General features: G+C 42.6%; 1 protein-coding gene and 1 long non-coding RNA gene across 4 annotated transcripts in view; one reads left to right on the forward strand and one right to left on the reverse strand.

The window, feature by feature from the left end:
* Nucleotides 1-14,303, reverse strand: part of EVPL (envoplakin) — a 52,227-nt gene extending 37,924 nt beyond the window's left edge. The window contains exons 1-3 of one of the 3 annotated variants that reach the window (XM_083487405.1): nucleotides 13,509-14,303; nucleotides 11,970-12,081; nucleotides 530-607 (exon numbers count right to left, since the gene is read on the reverse strand). In XM_083487405.1, coding sequence (XP_083343531.1) covers nucleotides 530-570 — 41 coding nt within the window. In that variant the 5' untranslated portion in view covers nucleotides 571-607; nucleotides 11,970-12,081; nucleotides 13,509-14,303. Of the gene's footprint in view, nucleotides 1-529; nucleotides 608-2,563; nucleotides 2,663-3,225; nucleotides 3,324-11,969; nucleotides 12,082-13,508 lie in introns of those variants that run through there. The other 2 variants (XM_083487404.1, XM_083487403.1) reach the window with 2 other exon arrangements.
* Nucleotides 463-10,624, forward strand: LOC310699618. The gene is made up of 3 exons (XR_014522161.1): nucleotides 463-585; nucleotides 4,320-5,045; nucleotides 10,214-10,624. It is a non-coding gene; the product is annotated as an uncharacterized lncRNA (long non-coding RNA).
* Nucleotides 14,304-19,344: the final 5,041 nt, after the last annotated feature.

Consider the following 19,344-nt stretch of genomic DNA (forward strand, 5'->3'; position numbering starts at 1 on the left):
GGCTCATTGCTTGTTTTTATTTCTCTCAGGCAAAGATCAAGAAATGTTTGTAGCTGGGATAGGACAGTGGAGAAGTCTTTTGATGGCTGGCAGGCATGGCATGATGTGGAAGCATCAGGATCGCAAGAAAGTGTGCCAGCAAAACTTCAGGTAGAGACTGAACCTGCCTGAAGTGGTGATGGCATCAGCAGCAGAGTACCTTTGAATGTCATTCTAGCTAGCCGCAAAGAACCCCAGTGGTACTGTAATAGTTTGCAAAAGTAGTTCAGATGTTCCTTCACACAAATACAAAGACTTGCCATCAAGCATTCTTGTGTGCCCTTACCTGCTACTGCCCAGTGGTACTGTAATAGTTTGCAAAAGTAGTTCAGATGTTCCTTCACACAAATACGAAGACTTGCCATCAAGCATTCTTGTGTGCCCTTACCTGCTACTGCCCAGTGGTACTGTAATAGTTTGCAAAAGTAGTTCAGATGTTCCTTCACACAAATACGAAGACTTGCCATCAAGCATTCTTGTGTGCCCTTACCTGCTACTGCCCAGGATGCTTTGTACATCTGGGCAGGACATCACAGAAGCTGGTAGGTCCAATGGCTGTGGGAAAGTTCTGAAATGAAGATCATGAGAGAAGATGTTCAGACATCAATGCTATGGGTGAACTCTGGCTAGTAAAGGTAAATGTAAAGGTAAAGGGACCCCTGACCATTAGGTTCAGTCGTGACTGACTCTGGGGTTGCGGCGCTCATATTGCTTTATTGGCCGAGGGAGCCGGCGTACAGCTTCCAGGCCATGTGGCCAGCATGACTAAGCCGCTTCTGGTGAACCAGAGCAGTGCACAGAAATGCCATTTACCTTCCCACCGGAGTGGTACCTACTTATCTACTTGCACTTTGACGTGCTTTTGAACTGCTAGGTCTGCAGGAGCAGGGACTGAGCAACGGGAGCTCACCCCATCACAGGGATTCAAACCACCGACCTTCTGATCGGCAAGTCCTAGGCTCTGTGGTTTAACCCACAGTGCCACCCGCTTCCCTGTGAACTCTGGCTATCATGAGCTAAAAGGCAATATAGCAAAGATAAATGTTTTCAGCTTCAAATATCATCATGTAAATAGGGACAAGGTGCGGGCAAGGACATGAGTATGGATGGTAGGCAGGCAAAGAGTGCTATAGTAAAAGTATAAATGCTCTGCTGGATCAGGTTAAAGGCCTATTTAATGCTGTGTTCTGTTATCACAGTGGTCAACCAGATGCCTGTGGAAAACCCACAAGCAGGGAGGGAGGATAAATTCAATTCAGTAGCCATTTAAAGCTGAATCTATCTTGTTTCAAAATTTGCACTTCTGTAAATTTTGCAATGCAGTTCTCCAAACAAGCAATGTTCACAAAATGCAGATATTAGGGGAAAGTGTGCATAAAAATGAATACATTTGTAAAAAATAACTTACAGACATGCTTTATATTAGGAAAGGTTGCTTGCAAAAATGTGTACATTAGGAAAAGTTACACATAAAAATTATTTATTAGGAGAAATTTGAGCTAAAATGCTGGTGAATTTTCATGGCGTGTGTGTGTGTGTGTGCTTAGTACAAATGGCTGCAAAATGTGGAGAACTGAAATCAAGAATGGAAAAATGAGAAATGAAAACCAAAATTGGAAGATCCTTAACCACAAGACATGAGCACAATAATATTCTCCCACAACAATATTCTCCCACTAAAATTCTCAGCAAGGTTTATTTTAGTAGGTCTGCTCTGAATGGTTGGATTCAACTATATTTTTTTTGTTTGGTTGGTTTATTTGTGATACAACACTTTTTCAGAATTGGTCTGTTATTTCTACAGCATTACAAAGCTGTGTTAGGAGGTCCCCTCCTTAGCTTTGGTATTTCCATAAATATTGACACTCTCTTATCTGCTTTGTTCTTCCTTATGTCAGGCAGTGCACACACACAAAAATAATACTTCTTATTGATTCCATGATTCCTTTCCCAAACAGGCTTTTCTGTGTTATTCTGAATGCATATAGCAACCAGCAATGTATGACGAGTCACAGGGGCACCTAAAGTTTATTTTATTGGCCGAGCTGTTTAGTATGTGATCAAACATGCCTTTCAGTCTGGTTGTCAAAAGAAAGAAAAGACTTACAGCTGAGAAGTTTGTGTATGTGTGGCGTGTGTGTGTGTGTGTGTGTGTGTGTGTGAAGATACTATACAAAGTACTGGGAGTGAGCCAGTAGGAATGCTCTGGAAATAATTCATCCAAATTTAAATGGATTTCTTTCAATGGAAGAGATTTAAACACATTCTTAATGGGGCATGCAAGCATCTAACAACTTAGGCTATTAGAGAGTCTGGGAATGGGAGCTTTTCCGTGCTGCCCCAATTTGTGACAATCTGGACTTTTTACATGGTTAATTCCCGTAGATCATGACATCAGAGCAGTTGGCATAACTTGTTATAAAAGGAGATCCCTGTTATGAACTATCCTTACCCTGGTACTTAGTCCTTACTTCAAACATGACCTGGGAAGTATGAGTAAATATTCTGACTTCCCAGTACTTACTGTAAAGACCAGCACATTAATCCTGTGTTGCCAGCAAAGATTAATTATCACCTCCTACAAGAAAGAATTGGGTTCTGCATAGACAATGACATCTTCCTCCTAAGGTAAGGTAAATGATTCAGGAAACCAGTTAGTCATCTTTAAGTAAGGTCATGTCCTTTCAACTTCAAACTTAGCAAAGTAAATGGAATAAAAGACAGGAACTTGTAGGAAATAAATAATAGTACAAAGGAATAAAACTCTAATAAGACTCAAACATCCAGAAAGACCCGTTCCCCCTCCATAGTGAATAATTGACCCCCAAACTCCAGATTTTCAATAGTTGGGTAGCTCACAAACTCCAATAGGACTCCATCTTTGCTCCTCAACTTTCTCAAGGATCAGCCCTTGCTGAACATGGACCAAAGGATTGGGAGAGATCTTTCTGTTGTCTGGCGGGTGTTTGCCTGCATATATTCTTGAAAGTAATATACAAAAATGTACTATACAGTGGTACCTCCGGTTATGAACTTAATTTCGTTCTGAAGGTCTGTTCTTAAGTCGAAACCATTCTTAACCTGAGGCAAACTTTTGCTAATGGGGCCGCATGCAACTTCTGCTCACATCCCAGGGCAAAGTTCTCTTCCAGGAGCACCTACTTCCGGGTTAGCGGAGCTTGTTACCCGAAGCGTTCGCAAGGAGGACAGTACGTAACCAGAGGTTCCACTATATTAAGGAAGATAGCATCTTTCTGGCTCCATCGCATTGTGCATTTGCCTTATGGGTTGCCATTCTTGCTTTAATGCCTCACTAACTCTAGGCAGACCCTCCCTTTTCAAAGATTTGTCCTGCCTGAAAAAACAAAGCGAAGGCACAGATGTTCGTGGAAGCAGAAAAAGAATATTAGATGTGCTCTACAAGTTATTCCTCAGTCTCGGTGCCTCAGATCTGAAGAGCCAAGCTAAGCCTTCTTGCCTGTGTTCAAAGTCATAGGCATAATCTCACCTCCTGCTGAACCAGGTGGCACACAGCTTACTCCTAGGGGCAAAACATCAACTAATCAACACCACACCCACCTTTGGAGCCACAGCAGGTTATCAAGCCAGCCAAAGACATGGAAGGAAGCACTGGCAGTTGCTACAACACAAAGATGGAGGTCTCCACGTCTCTTTTCAATTCCTATTCCTATTCCCATTCCAACTCAGGAACAGAATCCCTTTTTGTAAATCCGCAACATCAGGACAGATCTCTCTCCTGCCTGTTGAATTCCTTACGGAATTCAGGCTTCACACAGGTATTGGTGAGGTAACTCCAATATTAACAGGGCTGCATACAGCTCAGTGGCAGGGATCTCAATGCAGTCCTGCAGCAGGCTTTATTACAAGCAGAGGGAAGAGATGGAGGCTAGGCTGTGCTCAAAGAGATTGTACACAGCTAAGCCACAGTATCTGAATAAGACACTGTTTGGAAGACTGGCATAAGCTTTACAGAGTTAGTCTAACCTCCACCTCCTCTCTCTCGCATATGCTTTTGTGAGGGGCATGCAAAGATTCTGGATTGTCACTACACTACAATGTACACCTGTAAAAAAATTATACAGTGGGTGAGAATACTTTCACAATACTCAGTACTGTAACATACACACGAGTTGTTGTATGTCAAATAAATAAGAAGAATGTACTTTGGCATTTTCACCTAATAGCCTTTATCCTGAATTGCCCTCCAAAATATCCAGAGAAGGGAGAAGGCATTTACATAATATTTTTATTGTTTAAAGGGCAACACAGAGAGTCGCTAATGGACAAGTCATGCAAAACAGGATGACCAGTTATGATGCATTCCAGCTGTGGCTGTAAATATTTTCAGCCTGAAGAACCCCTTGAGAAACATGTCTTACTTCACATTGATACGCAAATGGGGTTAAGGACTGATAATATAACCACTTTTTCAGCTCTGTCTCAGCTTGCTGGACTTCAGCATTCTGACTTATTTTAATTGATGCTTTGTTAATTTTTCTTCTTCTTCTTCAAGCAGCAAATATTCCAGCACCGTTTCTACAGTTGCTCCATGCCATATTAAATTATACTTCATCTTTACTTCTGTAGTCATGGCTTTTAACTCATGAATTTTGAGAGCTAGAAATCCTTGACTCACTGCTCTTGAATCACTACGGTCTTCCGTACTGCACAAAATACTTTGCAAGACATTAGAAGGGCGGGGGTTTGGAAATGTGTGTGCAGTGACCAAATGGTTAGGACATAACTCCCATTCCTGAATGCTGACTCGGTTTCAAGCTGGGTGGCCAATGGCCAGCCTATCTGTAGACGTAGGCATGTCTGGCAATTTTGGTTTCACTCAGTTTTTGAAATTTTCCAATCTTGCCGCTTTTCTTGCCACCGGTTAGAAACGGTTTGAAAAGTTTTCATGAAAATCCACCAACATTTTATTTATATATTTAAAAGCATTTTAAAAAGGTAATGGTAAAGGACCCCTGACAGTTAATGTTCAGTTTCTGTTAATTGGTTCTCGTGGGAAACTTGCAGATTCTGGCTAACACAATTAACTCAAGCTGGTGTCAATTTACTCTTGGCAGAAAGCCCAGGTCTGCTTGACCTAGAAACTACTCACTCTGATTGGTTAACGACCAGCACTCAACTCTGTTATCAAGGGATTGTTAGCTCAGTTTGGTGTGAGGTGTGTTAGGAGTTAGAAGTGCTGTGTATGGTTATGAGAGAGAGAGAAAGAGAGGATTTATTTTGCTTTTATTTGTATGCAGAAACTCTGCTGGTTTTATTTTTCCTTTTAATAAATCCTGTAAATAGTTATTCTGAGTCTAGCTGACTAGTCATTACCGCCGCAACTAGCTTCTTCGCTGTGCAGGAAAACTCTGCTACGTTTGGGCTAAAGCCAGTAGGGCTATGCCTGACACTTCAAAGTTCCATGAGGTTATGGGCATTGTGCTGCCAGCCTGAGTTGTGGTGGTGTCAGCATCAACGGCGTTGGTTCCAGTAGTTCCAGAAGTTGTTGTTCCTGTTGGTGCAGCAGATGGACAGTGGCTGGTTGCTGACTGTGGTGAGCTGGTGACGCAGTGGACACAAGGACAACAGCTGCAGCGTGTGAGTGCTGGGTGCTGTGTTTCCTGTTTTCTCTCTCGGTGGTCGTGAGTAGCTGGTTCCGGGTTCCAGGGACATCGCTCTCAAGATGGCCTCACAACCAGTTCAGATGGCTTTTGAGCGTCTGAATGACTCCAATTACTTGCTGTGGTCGGAACGCATGCAGGCAGTGCTGCAGAGGGATCGTCTCTGGCAAGTGGTGAGTAAGTTTCCTACGAAGCCTGATGATGAAGACCTCGATAAAGACCAAAGAGCAAGGGCCACAATTGTCTTGGGGCTGGAAGATTCCCAGTTGCCGTATGTGAGGGGAATCAAGACAGCTAGAGGTGTGTGGCAAGCACTTAAAGAACTCCATGTGCGTGAGACAGCGGTTTCCAAGCTGTTCATTCGCAAGGCATTGTACAAGGCAATGTTACAGCCTGGGGTTACAATGCAGGAACACCTACACAGTTTACAGCTAAAGTTTGTTGCGCTACAGGAAAGAGACTGTGCGTTAGACCAGCAGGAGAAGGTGGCTATTATTTTGAGTTCTCTCCCGGAAAGCTGGGATAATTTAGTTTTGTCTCTAGAAGGCATACAGGAGCATGATTTATCAGTCAGTTACGTTACTGGGCGTTTGATTGAAGAATGGCAGAAGAGGCAAGAAAGGTCGTTGGCTGCAGAGGCTTTTACTGGCGGGCGGTTTGGAAGGAGTTCTCATGCCGTGCCAGAGGTGAAGCAAAAGCAGCGTACTGGTGAGGAGTCAGCGTTTGCTGTTAGGCGTTGTTTCCGATGTGGGTCTTCAGCGCATCTAAAACGACAATGTCCGGAGTTGGTCAAGTCTCAGTTGCCGGTGCAGGAGCAGAGACAAGATCAGCAGCAGCAGCAGCAGCAGCGTAAAAAGAAATTCTTCAAACAAAAACAGTCGGCTCAGCTGGTGACCGCCAAGGTCAAGATTGCTGATGAGAAACAAGCGGTCTGGGTGGTCGATTCGGGAGCGTCTCGCCACATCGTAAATTCAGATGAATTGTTTGTTTCCAAGAACTCAGCACAGCGCAGCCAGGTGGCTCTAGCAGACGGAAGTACTTCCGAAGTGATTTCGGGGGGTGCAGTTTTTGTTCCTTGTCTTCGTGAATGCCTGCAAAATGTACTTTGTGTGCCTTCATTAAGGAGCAATCTGATGTCTGTAGATTGTTTGCTAAAAGCTGGGTTTAAAGTGTATTTTGAAGGAGACAGTTGCATTATTAAGAAGGCTGGTGAGATTTTAGGCACTGCTAAGTCAGAGGGAGGCTTGTTTTGGCTTAAAGCAGGATCTCAAGTTGCAGCAGTAGTCAGTAAATCTCAGCCTGCAGTGAATAACAAAGCTATACATGACAACTGTGTGCACTTATTGCATAGGAAAATGGGGCATGCTTGCTGGAAAAGTGTACTAAAAATGTCTGAATTGGCTGATGGGGGTAATTTAAAGAGTTGTAACAAGTACCTTGATTGTAATGTTTGTAAAAAGGTTAAAACCCACAGAGTCTCTTACCCCAGAAGTGACAGAGTTAGTGAGGCACCGCTACAGCTGGTTCACATGGACGTAATTGGTCCATTTGCTGTAAGCAGGGGTGGAGCGCGCTTTTCACTAACAATTGTGGATGACGCCACGCGTTACTCTTGGGTTTTTCCCATGAAAAATAAGGGTGACGTGTTCACTAAGTTTAAAGGCTGGGTGACATCTGTGGAAAGATTTCTGTCTGTTAAACTCAAAAGGATTCAGACGGACAGAGGTGGCGAATTTATGTCAAATGCCTTTAAAGATTGGTTACAAAAGCGTGGCATTGGGCATAGAAAAACGAACGTTTTTCCCCCAGAGGAGAATGGCGTTGCAGAGCGAAAAAACAGATCTTTACAAGATATGATGTTTGCCATGCTTGATGATGCTGATTTGCCCATGTCTTATTGGGGGGAGAGCATGCTCACCGCGTGTTATCTCCAAAATAGGCTCTTTCATCAAACAATAGGTACAACCCCGTACTTTAAATTGTTTCAGAAAAAACCTAAAATTGACCATTTGCATGTGTTTGGATCAAAAGCCTGGGTATTAATTCCAAAACAAATGAGGAAGAAGGGAGATCCTAAGACCAAACAGTTAGTGTTTGTGGGTTACCAGGAGCTGGGAAAAGGTTTCCGCTTTGCTGAAGGGACAAATGGCATTGTGATCTCCAGGAATGCCAGTTTTTGTGAACATAGTGGCTGGGAGAGACTACATGCCAATACTGAGGTTTGGTTTGAACCTTCCCAGGAGCTTCATGACTCTGAAGATAGACACAGAGAGTCAGAGTCTGAGGGGGAGGAAAGTTCAGATAAGAGCTCTCAAGAAAGTGGAGTTAGCCAGAGACCAGTTGCTAAGCAACAAAAGAGAGGTCGTAGTTCTGAGGAGGAAAGTGGGTCAGAAGAAAAATTTTCTCCCAGAAGATCTAAAAGACAAAACAAAGGAGTGCCTCCGGTGCGTTTTTCCCCAGATACTGCAAATGTGTTTAGTGTAATTGCAGAACCCAAGAGTTTTCAGGAGGTGTTAAAGTTACCAAAAGAGGAGGCAGAGCTCTGGAAACAGGCAATGGAGGAAGAGATGTCCTCTCTGAATGAGCACAAGGTTTTTACACCAGTAGCAGCGCCTGAGGGGGCAAAGATTGTAGGCTGCAGGTGGGTGTACAAACTTAAACCTCTGGTGACAGGAGAGTACAAATACAAAGCTCGTTTAGTGGCTCAAGGATACTCTCAGAGGCCTGGAAAAGATTATGACGAGATTTTTTCCCCTACTGCTAAGGGGGACAGTGTAAGGCTGATTTTAACGCTTGGAGCAAAGAGAAAACTCCTGTTAAACCATTTTGATATCCAGACTGCATATTTACATGCACCAATATCAGAAGACCTGTATCTAGCCGAACCGCCTGGTTATGAGACAGGTTCCAATAGAGTGTTGAAATTAAACAAAGCTCTATATGGTCTCAAACAGGCTGCAAGATCTTGGAACAAATGTTTCCATGAGGCCTTAGTGTCATTTGGTTTCAAGCAGAGTACAGCTGACAATTGTGTTTATGTACATGGTACAGGCAGTGATCAAGAGTTTTGTCTGATTTATGTAGATGATGTATTGTATGCCTGCAAAACAGATAAACAAACTAAAAGGTTTGCCAAGCAATTGTCCAGTAAGTTCAAAGTGAAGGACTTAGGCCCAGTTAGGACATATCTAGGGTTGGAAGTGTGCTGGGCCCAAGATGGCAGCTGCCTAATTAGTCAGCAGAACAAAGTTAAACAACTACTGACTACATACAGGATGCAGGATTGCAAAGGGGCAGCGGTGCCTATGGATCCAGGTTTCATAAAAACACTTCATATAGATGAGAGTCCTGAATTTGAACATCCTGATGTATATCATTCTGTAATTGGAAGTTTATTGTATCTAGCACAGTGGTCCAGACCTGATATTAGCTACGCAGTAGGCATATTAAGTAGATTGGTCTCAAAACCCACACTAAATGCCTGGAAAGGGGTAAAACAAGTTCTGAGATACCTCAAACAGACAATTGGCTATATGTTACAATTAAATTCTTCCGAGGATGAAATGTTGAGTTGCTACTGTGATAGTGACTGGGGAAATTTGCCGGATAGAAAATCTGTCACAGGACTAGTCATAATGGTCGGTGGAGCTTTAATCAGCTGGCGGTCACGCAAGCAAGACATTGTAAGTGTGTCATCAACGGAATCAGAGTACGCCGCATTGAGTGAATTGTGCAACGAGGTGATTTATTTCAAGCATTTGTTAACAGATTTAAATGTAAATTATGGAGAACCAGTACAAGTTTACATTGATAATCAAGCTTGTATAACCTTAAGTAAAACAGAGGGTTTCAAATCGCGTTCCAAACATATCTCTGTAAAATACCAAAATGTACGTTGCTGTGTACAAGACAATGTAATCACATGTAGTTATGTATCAAGTGAAGAAAATGTAGCAGATGTGTTAACTAAACCATTGGCAAAGATAAAGAACAAGCGAATGTGCAAGGGTTTAGGTTTGCTGGAAAAATAATCTCCTACATAGGTGTATTTGGTGTTAATTGTTCAGCAGAATCTGTGAGGGGGTGTTCAGTTTCTGTTAATTGGTTCTCGTGGGAAACTTGCAGATTCTGGCTAACACAATTAACTCAAGCTGGTGTCAATTTACTCTTGGCAGAAAGCCCAGGTCTGCTTGACCTAGAAACTACTCACTCTGATTGGTTAACGACCAGCACTCAACTCTGTTATCAAGGGATTGTTAGCTCAGTTTGGTGTGAGGTGTGTTAGGAGTTAGAAGTGCTGTGTATGGTTATGAGAGAGAGAGAAAGAGAGGATTTATTTTGCTTTTATTTGTATGCAGAAACTCTGCTGGTTTTATTTTTCCTTTTAATAAATCCTGTAAATAGTTATTCTGAGTCTAGCTGACTAGTCATTACCGCCGCAACTAGCTTCTTCGCTGTGCAGGAAAACTCTGCTACGTTTGGGCTAAAGCCAGTAGGGCTATGCCTGACACTTCAAAGTTCCATGAGTTAAGTCCAGTCGCAAATGACTCTGGGGTTGCAGCGCTCATCTCACTTTACTGGCCGAGGGAGCTGACGTTTGTCTGCAGACAGTTTTTTTCCGGGTCATGTGGCCAGCATGACTAAGCCGTTTTTGGCGAAACCAGAGCAGTGCACGGAAACGCCGTTTACCTTCCCACCGGAGTGGTACCTATTTATCTACTTGCATTTTGATGTGCTTTCGAACTGCTAGGTTGGCAGGAACAGGGACCGAGCAACAGGAGCTCACCCCGTCACGGGGATTCAAAGCACCAAACTTCCGGTCAGCAAGCCCAAGGCTCAGTGGTTTACACCACAGCACCACCCGTGTCCCTTAAAAAACATTTATATGCCACTTAATATTTCAAAAATCTCTAAGCGGTGTACAGCCTATTTCCCCCCTTTATAGTATTAAAACAAAAGCAACTTAAAGCCAGTGAAACATCAACCAAAAGACACAATGCATATAAAAGTGAATAAAGCAGCCACTACCAGGTCACTTGCCTGATCTAAGGTGGGTTACATCTTAGCACTACCACCATACGAATATATGATAAACAAAATTAATAGAGTCCCCAATTGCATGTTTGAGTTAAAGGTGAGTCTGAATCTGAATGCATTGAAGACTGCTTCACTAGACTATATCCTCTCTGCCACATACCCCACCACCAGAAACTAAGGATGCATTTTTACTTGTGCTGATTTTCAACATGAATATTTTAAGAGCGAGTGCTGAGAGTGAGTGCTGCTGTCCTAAGCCTCTCAGGAGAGAGAGAAAACAGTTCAGAGAGACACTTTGCATTAAGAATAAAGTTTGCAACGGGGAGAAGAGGAAAGCTATATCCAAACAGATTTGTCGGATGAAATTGAAGTAGCAGAATTAGAACCTGCAGTTCAAGTTTTAAATCTTCCTTTGTCTGCATATCCAAAGAACAGACAAAAGAGCTCCATTTCAGTTCTGCAGAAGCAGAGAAAGAAATAAGTTGTTGATTTGAACAAATTCCAAGTATACAGAATTGTATGGAAGGAACGAACTTAAAAGTCTCTAGGACAGCCTTACCCAACCTGGCGCCCTCTGGATATCTTGGAATATACAGTACTTTTTTGCGCCATAAGATGCACCTGACCATAAGGCGCACCTAGTTTTTAGAGGAGGAAAACAAGAAAAAAAAATTCTGAACGAAACAGTGGATGTATGAATCTTGTGGTTCATGCTGTGATTTGACGGTGAGTTTGGGGTAGTCTTGGGAGTGTTCCCTTGATTTACACACACCTTCAGCTGAAAATGTTATTCTGTTGGGCTCCAAAGCTGCCATTAACTTTTCCCCGATTTTTATGGTTATTGTTTTTATCATTGCATATGGGTTTGATGTTTTTATTGTGTTTTATTATGTATTGTGGTGGTTTTTTAATTGAGCCCTGCCTTGGAATGAAAAGCATACAAGAAATGCTTTATATCTTCGAGTGGATATTTTGAATAATTTTTCTACTTTTGTTGACAGACAAGGAATCAGAAGTTTTCTCCTCACCCTCAATGTCATTTTTCTCTTTTTTACTCCCTCCCCCCTGTTTGTGTTATTATTTAGATTAGCTTCCTTTATCTTTGATATGCTAAAAAAAAATTGGGTATTTAATACTAACTTTCGTATATCTTTTTTAAAAACTTTAATAGAATCTATGGGTGGGGGAAATGCTTTAAATACATCAAAAAGAAAGCATACTGAAGACATCGGGTTGAGAAAGACTGCTGACTTCGGAGCTTCTGTGATGTCCGGGATCTGTGTTTTTACCACTAAACCAGAAGAAGAGAAGAGCTCTCAGTCCCAAACCAGAAATAACATGGAACATTCGTGGATTTGACGCCCTGAAAGAGCACATGGCAAATATAACATGTAACTTCTTCCATGGAGATGGGATTCTTTATCCCTAAGAGACGTAACACATGAATCAGATTATAGTTAGGGCCAGAAGTAGTCTTTGCTATATATTTTTTAATCTGCTCTCAGGGAATCTGAACATTGCAGCAAGCAACTAATTTCTGCAACCTGATTAAACTACACAAATTATGCACAGTCCCTGTCTTTTTGTTGTTGTTGCATACTTTGTTTTGAAATGTTTACAGTGATACCTCGGGTTACAGACGCTTCAGGTTATAGACGCTTCAGGTTACAGACTCCGCTAACCCAGAAATAGTACCTTGGGTTAAGAACTTTGCTTCAGGATGAGAACAGAAATCCTGCTCCGACGGCACGGCGGCAGCGGGAGGCCCCATTAGCTAAAGTGGTGCTTCAGGTTAAGAACAGTTTCAGGTTAAGAGCAGACCTCCAGAATGAATTAAGTTCTTAACCCGAGGTACCACTGTACTAATTTGCATAATTTATTCTGTTTTTGCTAGGCATTGCAAACATATCAAGAGTTCAAAAGTCCTTTTAAAAAGAAGGAAAGTCAAGAAGTGCCAGAAAACAATAATCAGGAATCTGAATGCTATGCTCAGTAACTACATTCCCTGCTCCCATGACACCACAGCATGCAAATTCTGCTCCTCCGTGTGTCACAAAAGCAGAAAGCTGAGAGTTAACCAGAGTGCTTAATATGAGAGGTGCCTTGAGACTCGGAAATCAGTTTAGTAACAAGCCCTGATGGCTCCTGAGTAGACCTATATATTAAATAAGACTAGCCAAGGACATTAGATGTGGGGAAGATTTCATCCTCTCCTGAACGCTAGGATAGAAAAAACTATCCCTCCACATACAGACATCGATACTCCTTATATAAGGATTCTTGTGTCTTCCCAAGCTAGGAATCCATGTGTGACTGTGGTAAAGCTTGTAAACTCATAAAGTCATAACATCGCATAAAAAAATCAAAGAGGCCAGCGGCTTTCTCAGACTTTCCACTGGGTGTCCCATTTGCAGTGTGCATTGTTTTGTTCAGTTCACGAGAGCTTGAAATGGCAAGGGAGGGCCTGGGAAAGGCAAATTCAAACCAGTTCCACTGTACCTCACCCCTATGCTTTTGTTCGGCATTGCAAAGAGGAAAAGAACACATGGGTCTGAAACCTAGACAGGGATGGGCAGAGAGCACTCTGAAAGTCCACAATGCCTCCCATGAATACTCAGACCAAAGACTTGCACAAGAAGGTAGTGATGGAAATGGGTGTCCCTCTCCCTAACTTGGCCAGAATTCCTTTAAGTGAGGCAAACACTTGGGAGACATGGGGATAAGAAAGGAATACGCAAGAGTTGCCAGGACAGAATGTTACCAAGAAAGCATGAAAATGTTAATACTTACCAACACCCCAACCTTTGTACACATTAGATCTCCGATCTTAAGCAGCAGTCACCAGAGCTGGCTCTACTTCCTCAAAGTACGGGCGTGGGAGTGGCGGAGAACAGCAGTATTGAACTTTCACTGATTTTCTTTATAATCTGTATCAGCCTGGCACATGAAGGTAACTGAACGGCATCAGAAATATGTGAGGAGGGGCTGTGGCTCAGTAGTAAAGCACTTGCCTGCTCATCTGCCTATTCATGTCTGCTCATTTGCCTTTTCATTGCTGTTATCCACAGTCATCTTAGTAAGTCCAAAGGAGAAGGAATATTGGGGGGGGGGGGAGGTAGTAGAAGAGGAGTTTGGATTTGATATCCTGCTTTATCACTACCTGAAGGAGTCTCAAAGCGGCTAACATTCTCCTTTCCCTTCCTCCCCCACAACAAACACTCTGTGAGGTGAGTGAGGCTGAGAGACTTCAGAGAAGTGTGACTGGCCCAAGGTCACCCAGCAGCTGCATGTGGAGGAGCAGAGAGGCGAACCCAGTTCACCAGATTACGAGTCTACTGTTCTTAACCACTACACCACACTGGCTCTCAGTACCCATTTTTATCTTACTTTCGTGGAATCAGTGAAGTTGGAGTGGGCCTAGCTAGCCATCAAGCCCAACCCCTAGTCAGTGCAAAACCAAAACCCCAGAGCTAAAGCATGTCCAACAGATTCTAGGCCAGGGGTCAACAACATGGTGTCCTTGAGGTGTTGATGCACTCCCAACTCCCATCAGCCTCAGCCAACATGGCTGATGATCCCACACCCCTCTTGGGCAAGGTGCTTGAACATTTGGAGGCTGTACAAGTCCAGGCACTCTTGGGAGAGGTGGATTATTTGGATCCATTTCAGGCTTTGTTCTCATGCCTTGGTCACTCTCACAGATGACTTGTGCTGGGAGACTGGCAGGAGGAATGTCACCCTGTTATTTCTCCTGTACCTCAGCAGCTTTTTGATACCATTGATCTCCTGGATAGGCTTTGCAGAAATGAGGCACTACTTTCTAGAAGATCCTGCTCCTACCTGGAAGACCCCTCGGCTTTTGTGATAAGGCATTTCATAGAGCTCTATCTTGTTGCCCTACAGTAGTTAACTATTAGAAGATTCACAAAACTGCTGAGTGAAGTCAACCAGGGATTTGGAGTGCTGTGCTTTTGGTATGCTGATAACATCTAACTCTACTACTAATTTAATCTAATCCAGGTAAGGCTGCCAAAATACTAAATGGAAGTCTGAGGCCAGTGAGAATCTGAAGCTCAATTTGATGGTTCAGAGCTGGTTTATCTGACCTGGCCAGCAGTGTTCAGCCAGAATAGAACTAATCTGGTCCCGAAGGCTCAACGTTGCATTTCTGGGGGCAATGATTGATTCAGCTTTATCACAGGAAGTCCAAATGGCTTCCATGGAAAGTAGCACCTTCCACCAACTGAGACTGGTCAAGTGTCACATGAAACCCCCTCTAAGACAGCGAGCCTATCCATGCTTTCATTTCATTATATCAACATCTTTGGAGACTTCAGTTATCCCAGAATGAAGGGTTGAATTCAAAAAGGTCATTGCATGAGAGAAGCAACTTCCACCCCTTTAAAAAATATGCTTCAGAAGGTTTGAGGAACCCCCAGAGCAGATGTGGGGTGGGGAGTAGAGGAGGAAGAGTGACAGCACCAGCAGTCGTTCTGCTCTGGCAATAACCACTATAATCAACCCACAGTTGTTGGAATACTGGTGGAGAATAAGGCAAGTGCCATAAGGTCAAAAGAGCCACACTGGTTGTCAGCCTATTTCTAGGCATAATTCAACTCCATGATGAATTTCAAAGCCTTTATATGGCTTAGGACCTGGGCATCTCAAAACAACCTCCTCCCATGTTTCTGCCTACCTATTCATGTAATTGTTAGAGGCCCTTCTCTACGTGCCCCTGCCTTTTCATTCAGTTGTGGCACCCCGTTTATAGAATGCTTTGCCCAGGGAGGTCACAACATGGCACTGACAGATCTTGCAAGCAGCAGATGAAGGCCTTTTTTATTTCCTGTTTACAGCAGATTGCTAGGTTGAATAACTATTATGGCTTTTTTTTGTCATGTTGATAGCATCTACACCTAAGGCTGGGGCAAAAATCCTTTAATAACTTTTTTTAACATCTTATTAAGAAATCCTCTAACTTTCCATTCTGACAGCTTTGGATTCACATCTGCTTTTAACAGATCCGTATCATTGTCCCACCAGGGGATTCTAGGGACAATGCCATTCATCAGCTTGCTCAGACGGTAGCGGTACCTTTTTACAGGTAGTAAATATGCCTCGTAACCCTGTCTCTAACCTGTACAACAGCTTAACTGCAAAAAGTGGCCATGCAACGGGGCAAGATTCTTGCCACCTTGTTCCTTATCCATATTAACTACTTTATGGCCAACTTTCAACCTGTTAAGTATCCAAGAGGTACTCTGAAAACCCATGAGGAAAGCTTGCATGGCATATTTGAGGCAGCACTGACACCACAGCTGCCACTTGAAAGAGGGGCATATCCATTCATCCACACACTACCACTAATCAATGTTATAAACTCTGTGACTGATGGATAACTTTCTCCTTCCCATCTTTTTTTCTCTTGTCTTTTATTCTTCCTTTTGCTCATCTTTTAAAGTCACCTATCTTTGGTTTATATTCTTCTCCTTGAAAGCCTCCTTCCCTCCCACTGTTAATCCTGATCCTGCTTTTCTTCTGTTCAGTTAGCTCTATGACAGTAAGGGTAGCAGAGTGCTAACCTTTTGCCCAAGCTGGATGATATCAACACAATGGGACAAGCTTTGTTTAGTTTCTAATAAAGCACTTGGAACAGACAGACCAGCCATAGCTTTGTTATATACAGTATTCACTTCAACTGCTGCTTTGTCTCCTCTTCTCTGGCTCTCGTATCACCGTTTAGATTGCATGGACCTGCTTGGTTCATTGTTGTGTACAGCAGCCTTTAAGACCTTTAAAAATAAATATTTCTTTTCACAATTAACGATGTTTAATTTTCTTGAGAGATATGTTCTTGCACAGAGGCTACTCTTCAAACATATGGAGAGGAGGCAGTTTGATTTACATGAACAGTCACAAAACGCCATAAAAAACACAACAGTGTGTATATAGAAACCTTGAAAAGTTTTCCCTCTTTGGCCAGAAACTGTTCTGGGCCAACTTTGTACCACAGAAAAGCACTTTTACTTTGATAAACAGAGTTGCTGTTCATGCCTTTAATTTTCTTTTGATTTATCAGGCCCAAATTTGGCACCTGCTCTGTTTTTTCCAAAAAAACAGGGGGGGTGTTATTTGGATAGCACAAAACTGGGCTGGAACTGCTCTATGCCAAGCCAAAGGATAGCTAACTTGGTTATTTATTTTCTAAGCATATGCTTTTGCTACAATGACTTCAGCAATGCAACTGCTCAGTGACCGAAACCAAGGTAAATTAAGTATGGTGTTGAAAAATATTTCTGTTCTCAGCACTGCAGGAAGTACTCACCAGCAGATTGTATATACACACATTTTTTCCCTCTGTTATGACAATTGGTTTTAAACAAATTAAGCAAATTGAGTTTGTAGCAGGTCTGCGCAGAATTAATGGTCCAGGTAGAACACGAGCACATACAATGGCAAAACACATTTTTAAAAATGCAGATCTGGAGCATTTACAGTTTTTAATCTTTCTTAAAAGAGATAGGATACATTAAAGAGAAAAAGAAAAACACATGGAATATAAATTCATTCTTTTAACTCCTGACTGCAGTGTTCAAACAACTATTACAGCTTTTGTAACAGTGAACAGATCTCTCATTTTAAATTGAATGCCCTGGAACGACTGGGATGGCAGAGTGTGCCATTCTCTTATTCCGCTTTAAATTGTCGGGACATAATAACTATCCCAAGGTATTGTCTGGAGCTGGAGGTCCGCATCTGCTCTCTGGTTATCCTAATCTGATTTCAAATGATTATTTGCTGACCTTTTAACTTAATTAAAGCAAAAACTTGTCAAAAGTTGTGACACAATACTCCACACATTATCATTGCCTCAGTTAACTGTGACATCTTTATCACTAGGTGTTGCTGACTTCATTATACAGGCCGACAACCTATGAAATGTTAGCTAGTAGGCTTGTGTTGTCCAATAGGCTTCCAGCTCTTAGGTGTGTGGAATCTTTGACCCTACAAATGTTGCTGGACTACAACTCCCATCCTCCCTGGCTGTTGGCTTTGCTGGCTGGGGCTGCTGAAAACCTGAGTCCAAGAGCATACAGAGGTCCACAGCTTCCCCATTTCTTAATTGAACAAACTGGGCTCCCGAGAACTAAACTGCTCTTCATCACAACTGAGTCTTGCAACAATACTTCTCTGCATCTGTAACGTTTTTATTGCATCCTATCTTGCACTTATGCAGAGAACTGAAGAACCTCTCAGTGTTTTTCCTAAGTCAACACATTTTACTCCTAGATTGTTCTATTAACTTAAAAACTGTGACATTACATAGTACAGACATCACTAACAGCCAAATATTTCTAGCTCAACCAAATCATCCTGTTTACCTTTCTGATCAATACAAGAAACAGACAAAGGTGTTTAAATTTCAACCTGATATAATCAAGGCCTGGGGGGGAAACCTTTATCAGCCCAGGGCGTCGCTCGTTGCCAACCTTCTGGAGGCCAAATGCCAGCATTGGGTGGGGCCAAAGGCAAAAGGAGGGATGTGGCTCTTCTCTTGGTACAGTAAGCTATAGCCAGTCAGGTTTCTGTGCACACATCTCTTCACCCAGGCAAGCAAGATGCATTATCACAGTTCAAGAACGTGCAAAAATGCTTGAGGGTGTGGGGCAGCATCAGTGAGAGGTGTGGCCTTAGAGGGAATTGGAGAGCTGCACTTGGCCCCCAGGCAGCGATTCCCCGCCCCTGGACTAAGTGAAAGACATTGCCTATTTCTCGACCAACTAAGCCAACACTGAACCGCAATAAGCTACACAGAAAATCAAGGCTCTTATAGAATCACTTGTGAATTCTGATGGAATTTATGGTGTAGGTGACTAATAGTGAAACTAAGCAATATTCTTTTGAACCAAAGGAAACGGAAGCTGGTGATTCATACTGTTAAATACCACCACCAAATACTGCATTCCTGTTTCTTCATTGAGTGTGACATTAATTTTTTTGTTTGCTTTTGGGAAATATGCATTCTTTATTGTTATCAGGCAGCTCCCCACTCCACTTGCCTCTATGCTGATAATTTGTTCACAAGCATTCTATATAGATTTCCCCACCTCAGATATTCAAGAATTACTCAAATGTGCTTGCCAACTATATACTACTACCAGCCAACTGCGAGGATCTAGCATTCTATCACCAACAAACCTCTCTTGACTCAACTTTTAAGGCAGGCATAGGCAAACTCTGCCCTCCAGATGTTTTGCGACTACAACTCCCATCATCCCCAGCTAACAGGACCAGTGGTCAGGGATGATGGGAGTTGTAGTCCCAAAACATCTGGAGGGCCGAGTTTGCCTATGCCTGTTTTAAGGCTACAACTTCAGATGCAAACTACCTGGTTTTTATAATTCACATAGCTTTAAAAAAGCCCACGTTTCTGTGTTCTCTTTTGATGATTTCGTAGTGTTTCACAGTATTCCTTTTACAATTCACAAATTCAGAGGGTAACACACTCTTAATCATTAAATGAAATCTATTTGTGATGCACAAACTGCCCTGAAACACTGCAGTGAGGCTCCCTGCTGCTCTTTAACAGACACCTGACCCAATCCAAGGGTTGTGGCCCATATGC

The sequence above is a fragment of the Podarcis liolepis genome (assembly GCF_965112155.1).
Source record: "Podarcis liolepis genome assembly, chromosome: 2".
In the NCBI taxonomy this organism is placed as follows: Eukaryota; Metazoa; Chordata; class Lepidosauria; order Squamata; family Lacertidae; genus Podarcis; species Podarcis liolepis.